This window comes from Gadus chalcogrammus, chromosome 3 (genome assembly GCF_026213295.1).
Source record: "Gadus chalcogrammus isolate NIFS_2021 chromosome 3, NIFS_Gcha_1.0, whole genome shotgun sequence".
NCBI classification, from domain to species: domain Eukaryota; kingdom Metazoa; phylum Chordata; class Actinopteri; order Gadiformes; family Gadidae; genus Gadus; species Gadus chalcogrammus.
Window position 1 is genome coordinate 7,393,244 of NC_079414.1, and position 14,563 is coordinate 7,407,806.

At 44.5% G+C, this 14,563-nt stretch overlaps 1 protein-coding gene across 2 annotated transcripts in view; it reads left to right on the plus strand.

Annotated features, from left to right (window-relative positions):
- The first annotated feature begins 324 nt into the window (after nucleotides 1-324).
- usp43a (ubiquitin specific peptidase 43a) overlaps nucleotides 325-14,563 on the plus strand; it is a 105,925-nt gene continuing 91,686 nt past the window's right edge. Inside the window, exons 1-2 of one of the 2 annotated variants that reach the window (XM_056585693.1) lie at nucleotides 325-1,781; nucleotides 9,345-9,470. In XM_056585693.1, the coding sequence (XP_056441668.1) occupies nucleotides 1,128-1,781; nucleotides 9,345-9,470 (780 nt within the window). In that variant the 5' untranslated portion in view covers nucleotides 325-1,127. Of the gene's footprint in view, nucleotides 2,411-9,344; nucleotides 9,471-14,563 lie in introns of both variants that reach the window. The other variant, XM_056585694.1, reaches the window with a different exon arrangement.

Here is a 14,563-nt window from a genome sequence, read left to right on the forward strand (position 1 = left end):
AATTACTACCCAATTTTGACCCAGTATCACCCAATATTAAATGATTATAAAATGAGAATGAATATATAACAATAAAAATGTAGGCTATATATAATTTTATTTTTTTTGAACGCATTTTTTTTTTGGCGTTGGGGGGGGGGGGGGGGGGGCAGAATTCCTAGGGACATCCCTGGTCATACATAGTAGAGTTGATGAGGCACCTGCACAAAGGGGTGCCTTCACTGCCCCCTTTGCCCTCATGTAAAGTGCTTGAGCCACAGGCCCTCCCAATGTCTGTGCACGGCCCTGGAGCAGGTAGTAATTAATCTGCATCCCAGTAGGGGAGCCAGTCACCATTGCTCGGCAGGCGTGAACACTGACCTCGTAGCCAGGTTGATAGATTTAAAACATTGTTCCTTCAGTTTATACATTAGGCCTTGCCTACGACGGAGTAGACCGGCTAGGGGATCCAGAGGCACAACATTTTTTTAATCGTTGTTTCAATAGGTAGGTGCAGAAAACTTAATGCAATGTAATTTAAATTTAGATAAATTCAGCCATGCATTGAAATGCAGCTCCTATAGTTTAGAATGAAAGAAAAATCCCACATTTTATTTTCTCTCCTCGTGGGATGGTCCAATCTCCTGTCCCATGTCCATTGCACTGGTCGTTTGGGAGGGCGGGCAACCAAGAGGATCGGCGAAACAGAAAGTTGAGCGGCGTGGGACTGACAGGAGGGCGGGAGTGAGAGTGGAAGACCGCGCCAGCCACAACAGACCCTCTCCAGCAGCACCAGAGCTGCCGTGTAGGTAGTGCATGGAGTTAATTGGCCAGTCGACTTCAGGGAAGGGGAAAAGGCTCATGTCCGGTACTTACAGGTGAACGTGTTTATCCGGAGCGAACGACCCGAGGAACAATCTTGAGGGGAGGAGGTCAGTGTGGAAGTCCGCCACGGATTGAAATCTCGGGAGCACACCGGAGAGTAGTAGTAGTAGGTTTGTAAAATGTGCCCTTACGGCAACTCGATGACACTTCAATGGTGAGGTTTCCCGAGGAGGGGGGAGGGATTTGCCGTGTGACAGACAGGTGCAGAGATCGCCGTTTGGTTTGAGCCCCGCGGTCTGTCTGTCTGTCCATTATAAACAAACATGGATAACCGAACGGAGAATAAGACGAGGAAACAGCCGACCAAATCCAAGCCGTCTCGGCGGAAAGAGAAGAAATACAAATCGGCGAAGCTTTTCAGAAGAAAGTCGCTGAGATCCGTCGGTCATTTTATGAGCCGGATCTTGAAAACTTTGGGAACTTTGGCGCACTTCGGCGACGACGCGGGCCCCCCTGAAGCCGAGGATGACGACGGCGGCTTCAGGGAGAGCGCGGCATGCTCCTCCACACTGAAAAGCACCACCACTTTCACCTCAGGGAATCACAACGACCAGGTCCACGGCCTCAAGAAGAGCTCCACCGTCTCTTCCCACGGATCCGTGAAAGACCGGCTGTCGCTGTGCTTCGGCGACAAGACGCCGGGCGTCCTGGGCTTGAAGAACCACGGGAACACCTGCTTCATGAACGCGGTGGTCCAGTGCCTGAGCAACACGGACCTGCTGGCGGAGTACCTGGGGCTGGAGCAGTACCAGTCGGACATGTGTCGTCGCAGCAGCGGCAGCATAGGGGTGGTGAATGGTGTGGTTAAGGACGGGGATCAGCAGACAGCCCGAGGCGAGGTGACCGTGCAGCTGGCGTCTCTGGTGCGGGCGCTGTGGACCCTGGAGTACACGCCGCAGATATCTGGGGACTTTAAGGTGAGAGTGGGACCCCATGATTTACAAGCACACGTTTACCCGGTTCATAACTGATATGGATCATACACAAATTATTCAGCGAAAAAAAGAAAAAAAGATCCAGCTTTGGCTCATCGTCTCATTCCTCCAACCTAGCTCTAATCGGTTCCAGTGCAGCACTCTGCTTTAAGAGGATTTCGGATTTGGCTTGCAATGTAGTACAAGATACACACTTTAAATATGTATCCTATTAGTGCAACATGTGTGTGCAACCGGTACATGTCGTGCCTGTGGGATTGTGGGCCTATACGTGCAGTGATGATCGGCACAGATAGGGTTTGCTTCCATTTCCGTAAATTGTTCGCAGGTGGAATTTTAGGGGCGGAGCCGAGCAATGGTCGGACAGGTGCGGTGAGAATCGCTGGTCTCGGAAATGAACGAAAGGCTACTGGGCTATGGGGCTCTAGTGGGCTTTTGAGTGACTCCTGTGGCGTACCTGTGGTCCAAATAAGGTCTAGCCATTTTATTTCGGTATAATATTGACGCCTATAGTGTAATTATCATTTCCTTTGTAACATAAACACATGCAAGTTAATGCCTTAGTATTAGGCCTCTAGGGTGCCGAAAAATGTGAATGATGAACAAACAAGGTAGGCTCACAATGTTTATTTTATATCTGCAAAGGAGAAAAAAAACAACAGGCTGGATATTCCTTTACAGTTTCCTTTGTAGTGACTATAAATATCTAAAATTTGACCCAGAAAGTCTACAAAATATTGCTGTTGTGTCACACTCAAAGATCAAACGCTTATAATCATGTAATGCAAGGGAACTGGTGTTTGGGTCTTAGTTCAGGGTTACAGGATGACCCTCCTCCATCCCCAATTTAGGCTGTTCGTTCCCGACCGCCCACAAATCCCACCACCTTGGAGGTTGACCGGACCCGATACATCGCCGGGCCGACCCTTGATTTACCCCTTTGGTCCAGTGATTTAACCTTCCTTTAGACTCCCAGGGCTCTTAGTCTCCCTGCTGCAGGAAAATTCACCTACACAACGACACAATACTCTTTTGGATGCCTAGCATCAAACATGCATTCTGGGAATGTAATAATAATAATCATTATTATTATATATATAATGACTAACATGTTTACTCCCTGGCAGTCAGAACTTTAATCATGAGTACATTGTGGCGACCTTTTCGCAGGAGGCTGAAGTAGAGTTGAAAGTGCACCTTTCAAAGCATTCCAGGGGACTATTATTAATCTGCACAAATCGTGAGATGCAGAAAGAATAGGGCCGAGAACACTTCAAACTGTGCAAGATATTCAGGCAAACCGGGTCACAGTGTGAATTTGTAGCCTAGCAACCTAGCAAAGGTGCCCCCTTACCAGGGATTCTGATTACACATCAAAGTCCTTGAGATTTTGAAATCAGGATTGTTATATAATTTGTTTCTTCCACCAGTGCTTGGTTGCTGTGTGAACCACATGATGAATCCAAACACTAAATTGCAGGTGTGTGTGGTTCGGCCTGCAATCCTGCAGCCATGCTGCGGTTGTTGAGCTCCCATTGGCCCTGATTCTGCAGAACCCTTTTCCATTTCCAACCCTGTCATTTAGGAAGCTGTTAAACCGACCGCAGGCCTCCCAAACCCCCAAACCAATATCGCTAAATTTCAGCTGGTAGAGCAGCTTAAATATGTTTGGAAATAACAGCAAATTGAGAAGTGCTTTTTATTTATTAAAAATAATAATAATAAAACCGTTTTAGTCCTATCAAAATAAGTATTATTCGTACATTCCATTTGCGTCTGGAAAGATGAATAACTCCCCGAGAGGGACTTTAAAGGAAGCCTGCTGTTGTAATGCTGTGCTACCTCACTGAATTAGAATAATTACCTTTTTAATATGGCTTTAAGGTGCTCCAACAGCCTGCCTTGAGTAATGTCTGCCCACCCTGCATCTGCAACATTAGGTCCGCTAAAAGAGAGATCAGGAGGGGGGCTGCATTCTCTTCCCTGTGAAGCTCTTCATCAATGTGAGGAAGGGCCATGTGTGAACCATTTAAGCTAAACTCAAGAGTTTATTGTATTCACTAACATTTTAAACAAACTGAAGTGTAGATAACCTAACAATGTGACTGAGTGATTGTTCTTTGATCTCTAATTGAATTATCCTTAATCTTTGGACCACAACAACTGAAATGGACACACTTGTCTCCTCTGCCCCCATGGGGTCTCTCTTCATTGCCGTTATTGTTGGAGGTAGTGATAACTGAGAACGTCTTCTGCACACTTAATAATAATAATAATAATATATTTAATTTGTAGAGCACTTTACATTCAGAAATCTCAAAGTGCTACAGAGTTTAAGAGAGAGAAAAAATAAAATAAAAGGGGTTGTTAAAACATATAATGCATAAACAGTAAAAGGGAAATTAGCAAAAGGCTTTTTTAAAAACAGCTATAGTCTGTGGGGCCTTCAGGTGGTCAGGGAGGGCGTTTCATAGTCTTGGTGCAGCAGCGGAGAAAGCCGGATCGCTGAGACTTGCCTTGCCCCCCCCCCCCCCCCCCCCCCCCTTGACCAAGGGATTTCTGTCTGGGTGCATCTTGAGCAAGGATGTATACTGTAGCGAAAACTGAATCCGAGCACATTTAGCATGCAGACAGAGCAGCCCCCCCACTGAGACATAGCTGTTGGTATACGTTGAAGTGTGTGGGTGGCTCAGAAAAGATAGCCAGGAAGTGAAGCGAGAGGGCGGGACAGAAATGAAAGGCATGACAAGAGGGAGCATGTGTGTTTGTGGGGGGGAATTGGATTTTATTATATCAATAAAGTATTGCTGACATTGTATTGATTTAACATCGTAAGAGGCTTACCATGCATTTTATTATTAAAATAAACATCACGAACACTGAGGACTGACCAACAGAGACACAGACACCCTGTCAAAGATTGTCTGTGATTAAAGAAACATAGTCAGTATTTTAAATATGTTTTGTGATGCTTGATAGACATACATAAGTATGTTAAATGACATAAATATGTGCTTTTATGTCATATCTGACAAATAACAAAATAATAATAAAATAAATTAACTTCTTTTGATGAAAAGGCTGTGTGCAAGAAAGGCTATATCTCAGCCAGCAGAGAGAAGGAGGGCATGGTGTTTTTAACTTGAATGGTTTTGTGGAGGCAGAGCGGGATGTGTGTGACAGCCAGGCAGGGCATTCGCTGATTGTCTCTCAGTTCTTATCTCCGTGTTGCCGAGGAGCGCTTTGGTTCTCATTCCTCAATGGATAAAGGTGTATTATACACACACTCCTACTGTTATGCTTTGCACCCCCTGTGCCCTAGCTTCTGTCCTGATGTCTCTGTGCCAGCCTGTCATACATTATCTGTGCCACCCTGCCATACAGTCTCTGTGCCAGCCTGTCATCCAGTCTCTTTGCCACCCTGTCATACAGTCTCTGTGCCAGCCTGTCATCCAGTCTCTTTGCCACCCTGTCATACAGTCTCTGTGCCACCATGTCATGCAGTCTCTGTGCCAGCTCGTCATACAGTCTCTGTGCCACCCTTTCATACAGTCTCTGTGCCAGCCTGTCATACAGTCTCTGTGCCAGCCTGTCATAGAGTACATCGTTGGGTGGTTTTGCTGGAGCTTTTGCTCTCCCTCTCTTTGTAATGCTTGCCCAGTAAAATAGATTGTTGGAAAGTCTCTTTAATCAGTACCAGTATTCAAACTGACGAAAAGAGTTTATGTCTCATAAACTCTGTTTAAAATCAGGCGTATAGGAGCTTACGTTAAATGTCACAGGAATTCCCCCCCCCCCCTATAGGCTTGTCAGCAGTACACAATGGCCCAAATGTATGCCTAGCTGTTGAAGCGGCACATGATGTCAAATGCTTCTTTCTCCAAAGACAGATTAGCCTTTTTAATTGTTGAGATGTAACCAGGACCAATAAAGGAACATGGAATGTGTGTCTTATTAAAGTCTGAATGAGAACACACACAGTTGGAGCGGCCCATCAGTACCTTCTGTGATTTATCCTCAGAGGACTGCCCACGGAATAGACACCACCCACAAACCCCCCAAATCACCCTGTTTCCAAGAGAAAATGAATGGGAATTTCAGAAGCACACACACACACACACACACGCACACGCACACGCACACGCACACACACACATGCCTGAACACACATGCATTACAAAACATAGGCACACCCGCACACATGCCTACCCCCACACATGCACACTTTTCACTCCTGTACACACATACATCACCGCATGCATGCAGGCATCCACATAACCACTAAACACGGCTGTCGCTGCACACACATGCATTACCAAACGCACGCATGCATACACGCAAGCACCCACACACACACACTAACATGCCTGCACACAATTGCAGTACAAAATGCATGCGTAGTACATACATTTATATACACACACATCCCCCCAATCCCCTTGATACCTTAACAGACACAACTTCTCCAGGCTTTCTGGGTCTTGGGATTTTTTGCACACAGTAGCATATTTTCTGAGTTTCCGCTAAGTCCATCGCCCAGGCAGCCCTTCTCTGGACTGAACCTTTCACTGGCTATCACTCTCACCCATATTTCTGCAGAGCACCGGTAAATCCCATATTTGGTGGAGTTGGTGGAGGTGGGGAGGGCTGAGGTAATGTGGGTGGTATAAGCCCTGTTCAGCTTCTATAACGGGAAGCAAGCTGCATGTCGGGGACAACCTGGGCTGATGGATGCACCGCAGGTGTTCCAAAACCGACTTGCAGGAAAAAGGAAGCGAGCGCCCAGCTGCGTTGAATAGAGACTGGAGCCCCCATCCGCCAGAACACCGCGCCAGACGACATGCCCAAGAAGGCGTTTGCCCGTGAAGGGAGCCCAGCCGCGCCAGATAGAAGTGCTTTGCTTGAAGTGTAGGAGAGTCGTTGTAATAGCGCCAATGTGAAATCTAACTGTGTTGCTGTGTATATGATATAGTACACAATATAAAAGGAGGACAAATATTTATATATTTGTTATATTCAAATAAAATAATTATTTAAATGTTTATAAAACAAATGTCTCTTAAATGCTACAATATATAAAATAAATACAGTCTGTGTGTTGTTGTATCAGACACACATCACCATATGCTCAGAATTCTTTCATATAATTATATAGTTAAGAAGGTTATTTCATTGTTGGAATAAGCTCTATTAAAAACGTAATAATAAATGTATTTTTTTGAGTCACACATCGCCTTAGGTGTAGAGTTCTGTAGTGCTTGCTTTGTTATAACAACATTCTGGGACTTAAGGTGATCGTAACCGATTTATTATAAATACATTAATGTATCTTACTGGAGCAAGACGCAGCTTGTGATTAGCTAATATCTGCCAGTCTTTAAGGAGTGTAGTCGTAGTAATAGTAGGGAAAATGGAAGAGGAAATAGGCAGAGCTTGGTAATGGCTGGGCAGCCCTCGTGCGGGTGTAGAATATGAGCACTTGTAGTCACATGTAGTGGCACTCTCGTACGCTTTAGCCCACACATGGGTGTGTGCACACAGGGCTGATAGGAGGTAAATAGCTGTTAAATGATGGGGCATTAGATACAGTAATCTGGCTATTGCACACTAATAGTCCGTGGAGGCCTACTCACCGATGCTCAAACTCTTCCTTTATGATATACCAATCCACTGTTGAATACTGCAGCCAAACTATGGCCCTGCTGCACTTTCTGCTGCATCTTTCTGAATTTCTACTTTTATCTTTTTGTATTAGTAGGATCCAAAAGAGTAATAATTTGTAATAATAAACAATAATTTGCGATCCACAAGGGTATCCACATGTCTCCTGAGAGCCCAGACCAAGGCGACGGGGGGATAGGGGATGTAACGTTGTAATGCAGTTTAGTTGCCAGTAATGTGTCTCTTGGCTGCTCCCAAGAGGGGAGGCTGCAGGATTCACATTTTGAGGGGATGGAGGGCAGAAGATTACAAGGCTGTTCTCTGAGAGGTGTTGATGCCATGGAGGGACGTGGCGGCATTGGAGGCTGGGGTGGGTTAGTACAGAGAATTGAAACCAACACAGGTCATGGAGGATGGAGGAGAGAGATGGGGACCTAAGGGAGCAATTTTGCACCAAGACAGTGGAGAAGAATATTGCAAAATATGAACGTAGCTAAATATGGAACATTTACCACAACATGCAAGTGTGTTTATGAGTCTAAAATCCCACACGATAATCCACCGAGGTTCATCACAGAGAACATCCAATAACTTGTTTATTACATTAATGTATGATCATGTAATGTAATTGAATGTGAACGTATAAATGCCATGTTGACGCAAGGATAGAGAGGGAGAGAGAGCGGGAAAGCGAGCTTGGGGGGAGAGGGATTGGGCTATCTGTTAAGGTTAATCCCTGCCATACTTTGTCAGTGACACTCTCTGCCTCTTAGGAATTCCAGAAGGTCTGGTTGGCTGCCGGGGCCAGAGGGGTGAATGGGGTCGGTGCGGTGAGGCAGTAGGGTAATTTGGCATATGGACGTGTGGAGGGTACATTCCTGTCTTTCCAGCAATCTTCTGTCATTGTTTACAAACCTACCGAGGTCGGAGTGGGTAATGGGGTGAAGTCAGCCAAGGTTGGTGAGACAGGACATTAACCAAACAAGCAGACATCTTGTCCTGGAGGAAGGGTTCATCGAAAGAGCGCCTCACCTTTCGCTGCCACTTTAGCAAGGAGGTCATGACCTTCCTTTCTTTCTCTCTTTCTTCCGAAGTCGATCCCTACACTCTCTTCCTCCCTCTATCCCTCCATCCTCCCCTGCTGTCCTTGGCCCCTGGGCTGGGCCTGATTGTGATGAAACTCATTAGCGGTCCCCTTGGCGTTGGGGGGAGCCTCCTCTATGAGGATATATTTAGACGCTGGCTGTATGACGCCAGGGTTTTTTTAATGAGGTGTGGGATGAGCCCAGACACGCTGTCAGTCACAGTGAGGGAGAGAGAGAGAGAGAGAGAGAGAGAGAGAGAGAGAAAGAGATGATTTTTGCTGGAGGTTAGAAAGTCTTTACCATGGCACTGATGTGGGTATTAGTCTGTCATGTCTCCTGTCAGGCTGTACACGCTCTCTCCAGACACCAGCCCGCACATGTGTGTGTGTGTGGGCGGGTGGGGGTGTTCGGGCTCATAGGGGGATGGAGACGGTTGTTGGAGAATGATTGTTCCATGTGGTTGTTCCAAGGGGGCGAGTGTGGAAGTCAGAATCAGCCATGGTTATTTGTTTTCATTATGATAAATGTGGGTGGATAGGTGTATCACGTGGTTCGTATCCACGCAGTTACGGTACATACACTACGGTACATACATTCCCAAATGCAATATTTGGGAATTCTCTCTTTCCCTTTGCTGTGGAAGGAGCTTTCAGTTTTCACATTTATAATCAAACTAACTTTAGTACATTCGGTGTTGTTGCTCAGTCCCCTATAATTACTGTTAAATATGCGTTTCTGTTCCCAGGTCAGGATCATTTTCTGGTCAATAATAACAGATGGATGTCTCCTCTCTCCACAGAGCATCGTGTCAAAGTACGCCTCTCAGTTCCGGGGGAACTCACAGCATGATGCTCTGGAGTTCCTGCTCTGGCTCTTGGACAGGGTGCATGAAGATGCCAGCGCCAAGACCAACGGATCCTCTAAGGTAGGCCATAGCATTTGGTCTGCTGGCGTTTTGGCTGTTTAATGTGGAAGTTAACATTAAGCTGGCATCTAACGGAGCTTATTAGCAGCTTCGGTCAGTCACCCTCTTCATGTGTCTTGATACATTGCTACCATGCGGAGTAAAATACATTTAGCTTCTAAACGTGTAAAAGTCTGTGAATCAGTGTCATGGATCAGGAGTGACCTGGTTGATTGTTACCTCACCTTGGCTGAAATGATTTGATTTCTATTGATTTCTGGACTTGCTTTGTGTTTTGCAATCCTCTTTGCTGTCTTAGGTCTACTTAATGCAGAGTGGTATATAAAAGCATGAATAATGTAGATATATCATCCTAGATTCTCAGTTGTTTGACAGGTAATTGACAGGACAGGAGAGCATCCGATGGCAGATGCATATGGTCGCATGTTACCTTCATATTCATACAGTACATGGGCTATAGCAATTCTGCTTGCACTTCCTGCCTAAATCTCAAGTAGTTTTCCTCGACCCCTGTTCCTATTGTCGTCAGCCAAAATCGTCTTGGGGACCACTGAGGATGCATCGCTCACAAGAAGCGACCGGACTACGTCGTTGGACAAACACGTGAAGCCAGAACTGTCTGACAATAAGCCCTGTATTTTATCTATTGCACGTGAGCACGACTCATTAGGGAAACTCTGGAGCAAGCGACCTTGTGCAGACCAGAATCCTAGGGGGTTACTTAAATTGGAGTGTGTTTTTTATTACTGTCAATCGTACACTAAACATATTAATGTGACAGCGAGTATCACAAAAATATTTTGGTAACATTACATGTGCTTGGGGCTTTTATTCTGAGTCTGAGCAGCGAAGTGCAACAACCAGCACTTTTAACATGCGTATTGCAAGTGCAATCCATCAGTTGAATTACAAGACAAATGTGAGCCTGCCTTGTTCACAAAGGTAATGATAGTTTTTGTTGCAAAACTATCGATCTAGGCTGACATCCTGAAATGATCACACCCGTGGTTTGGCCATGCATAACTCACAGGGTTGGCTGTGAAGTCTGTGATTGGCCCATAGATCCTTAACAGGGAAGGTTGTCTTTGTTGATAAAGGTTGCCTTTATCAACACTGAAATAGTAGTACCTCAATTCCACACAATTGCCTATTTCCTTATACTCGATTACTAACTGTTAGTGCTTGTCCTCTTGAGGCTCTAGTGAACGAGCATTAGTGAACGTCCATTATGGGGTCACCCAACGAAAGGCATTTGTCCGTAAGGAGGGCAATGCCCTGATACTGTTCTGTTGGGATCAATTTATCTCAACGAGTGAGGTCAGGCCGGCCATCCGTTTAACAGGCCGACCGTGTTATCAAAGGGCTCTAGTCACCATCAAGGAAAGCGTCCCTCTCTGATGCCTGAATAGAATTAGGCTAGTATGTGTTGCTCCAGTCAAGTGTGTCATTTAGCAAACAGTCACCCTAACACTAACAAAGGGAAGGGGAAGAGTTTTGAATGTCTGTCTTGTGATTGTGAGTCATTGCTCTCAACACACTGTGGACTCTGTTATACCAATTCTCTCTCTCTCTCTCTCTCTCTCTCTCTCTCTCTCTCTCTCTCTCTCTCTCTCTCTCTCTCTCTCTCTCTCTCTCTCTCTCTCTGATATCATCGCTTTGCCTACAGTTTGCTTTGGAGGTGAAATGTGCATTTTTTGATGCAAGGTCATCATGTGTGTGTCACAGGGCTTTTGAAATTCTCCAACGATAAGGTCTGAGTCCCCTCTCGTCATCTCCCATCGGGTTAGAATGAGACGGTAATTACTGTCCCCCCCACACTGTCTCCTCCCCTCCCTGTTGGATCTGTAGTTATTAATGAACTGCTAACTGTTCTGCGACACACATACGCATGGACACATTGAAACAGCCTACACTCTTCACAGCTAATACATTCCCTTTAGTTTATTTTTCTTTGTTTTGTTTTCCTGTAAAGTGTCTTTCGGTGCTAAGAAAGGCTGTAACACACAGACAATAATTGTAATTGAAGCATCTTTTATTGCCTCTCGTTAGTCTGCCAGTGAATCCGGGCGTAATAAAAGAACAATATCAGTCCATTCAGTCTATCCTGGCTTCCCTAAAACATCTGTTGTTTACATTTGTGACAGGTATAATGTAACAGGAGTTATACTCTTCGACAGAACTGGTACAAGGAACCATTTTGACAAATGATATTGGTAATGGATGCTTTAGTGAAGGAGAGGAGAGATGCTTACGATGGTTTAATCACCCAGACCGGTATTGTCCCTTATGCTAGTCTGTCTCTGCTGTTGAGGAAAGGAGGATAAATGAGGCTCTTCTATTTCAGTGGTCGTGTTTACATATGGCATCTAGGGTGAGCCCATAGCCACGCGGAAAGATTAGTGCTGTGTGACAAAATATTATATTATGCTAGAGTTTTCGCGTGCGTGTTTTCGCGTGCGTGTTTTGCGCGCTGTGCGCGCTCAACCTCTAGTTATAATTAAACCCATAGCAATAATGTGGAAACCCCAGTCGATGATGTTACAAATTTCTGAGCGCATAATATAATAACATTTTGCCTATAATTCGCTCACCACAAATGACTCTAAAAAGCAGTGCCAACATTTGAATATTTTTTAACCATTCAGTGAACAAAAGGCATATCATTGAGGGGGCCACTAAATGACATACAGAAGCGTCAGCAACACGCCCACTGAAGTGGTGCGAGAAATACCGACTTTCTACTCCTCATTCACATATAAGGTAATTTACATTTACTACAGAGAAAATACTACTTCAGGGGTAGTATTATTCAGGAGATTTTTAGGCAAAAAATGCTGGATATGTTGTTCACACATATGGATATGTTGTTCACACATACAGCCCATCAGGAGAATATCAGGACTTGCACGTGTGTCTGAAAGCGGCTAGTGTGTGAGCATTTGATTACATTATAAAATTAGTCAATTTATGGTAACAGGGGTAATTGTTCAATGGAAAGTTTAGTATACTATAGTAGTAGTATATGCATGCAAAGCAATTATTAAATAGCTTTTTTCAGGGCTGAAAAGTGCATTGACATTTTAAAATGCAAGGCAACTACTATTAGTTAGTTGAAAATAATAATCATCATTGAGATTAAACTTCTCTTCCAGTGTCACATAGCATACACACAAAACATAAGAAAAATAAAACAACCAAAACAGTCCGCAGGGGGCAGGGCGGGATATCAATATCGCAAGACATTTGGAGAGGCTCAAAGAGGAGAGTAATATTACGTTTGAGCAACAAAGTGTAGTCTTTTGGTGGACTCTATAGGCAAGGCAAGGCAGCTTTATTTATGTAGCACTTTTCATACACAAGGCAGACTCAAAGTGCTTCACATATAAACATTGTCATACATTAAAATAAAATAATAGATAAGTAAAAGAAAACATATGCAAAGAAATGAGTAAAATAGAAAGTTAAAAAGTCATTGTAGCATTAAGATTAAAAAAAGCTTTTTAGAAAGTGCAATGTATTTAAGATTTAGCAGAAAGCTAAAGCAAACAGTCATAAAAGTCTTCAGTCTCGTTTTAAAGGTACTCAGAGTTGGGGCAAGTCTTAAATCCTCAGGGAGTTTATTCCAGCTATTTGTTGCACAGTAACTAAATCCTGCTTTCCCATTTTTCGTGTTTACTCTGGGGATAATTAACAGATTGGTCTCGGAGGACCTTAGTGGTCTAGAAGGCTTATGTAGTGGAAGCATATCAGTTAAATATTTTGGGCCTAAACCATGTAGGGATTTATAGGTTAGCAACATGATTTTAAAATCAATTCTCTGACCTACAGGAAGCCAATGTAACGATTTAAGAATTGGTGTAACATGTTCAAATTTTTTGGTCTTTGTTAGAACTCTAGCAGCAGCATTCTGAACAAGCTGAAGCTTCCTCAGAGTTTGTTTTTGGAGACCTGTAAGGAGACCATTGCAGTATCCAAGCTTACTAGTGATAAAGGCATGTACAAGTTTTTGTAAGTCTTCTGTGGACATGAGCCCTCTAAGTCTTGCTACATTTTTAAGGTGATGATATGCAGATTTTGTAACTGATTTGCTGTGACTGTCGAAATGTAAATCTGAATCCATGATAACCCCTAGATTTCTGGCTTTGATTGAGGTTTTCAGGGACAGAGAGTGAAGGTGTTGGGTTACTTTAAGCCAGGGGTGCCCAACCAGTCGATCGCGGTCTACCAGTAGATCGCCGACAGATCCCAAGTCGATCGCGAGGGGTGAAGAAAAAAAAAAAATATATATATTTTTTTTAATGAAATTAAATTTGCGCGGGACATATACGCGCGGTAGCGCATGTGCTGTTAACAGCAGTTGAAAGCCGTCAACAGTAGTTACACACTCCTATACGTTGGTATGGCTGAGGGGAAACAAGCTAAGACCTACCATTTTCACCCTGAGTGGGAGGAAGATTATTGATTATCGTTGAGAAGGTTCCGTGCGCAGACGGAATGAAACCCCCACTGAAGTCCGTTGGTTCACGATACAATCCCCCCCCCCCCCCCCCCCCCCCCGTCAACAATTGTTCTCTAACCCCCCCCCCCCCCCCCCCCCCCCCCCGTCAACAATTGTTCTCTACCCCCCCCCCCCCCGCCCCCGCTTGAAGGTAGGTTTGCTGGTAGATCTCGGGAGGTTGGCTACTTGAAAAGTAGATCTTGGGTCAAAAAAGGTTGGGCACCCCTGCTTTAAGCCTTTCCGTTTTAGAACCAAATACAATTATCTCTGTTTTGTCCTCATTTAGTTGAAGGAAATTTCGGCACATCCAGTCTTTAATTTGCTCAATGCACTGACACAGCAGATCTATGGGCCGATAGTCATTTGGTGATAGCGATACATAGATTTGCTTGTCATCAGCATAGCAATGATGGTCAATATTGTTATTTTGCATGATTTGCCCTAGTGGGAGCATGTAGTTGAATAAAGAGGGTCCTAAGATCGAACCTTGTGGGACTCCACATGTCACGTTGGTTGATTCTGATACAAAGTCGCCAATGGAAACAAAGTAGTTCCTATTATGTAGGTAGGACCTGAACCAATTTAAGACTGTGCC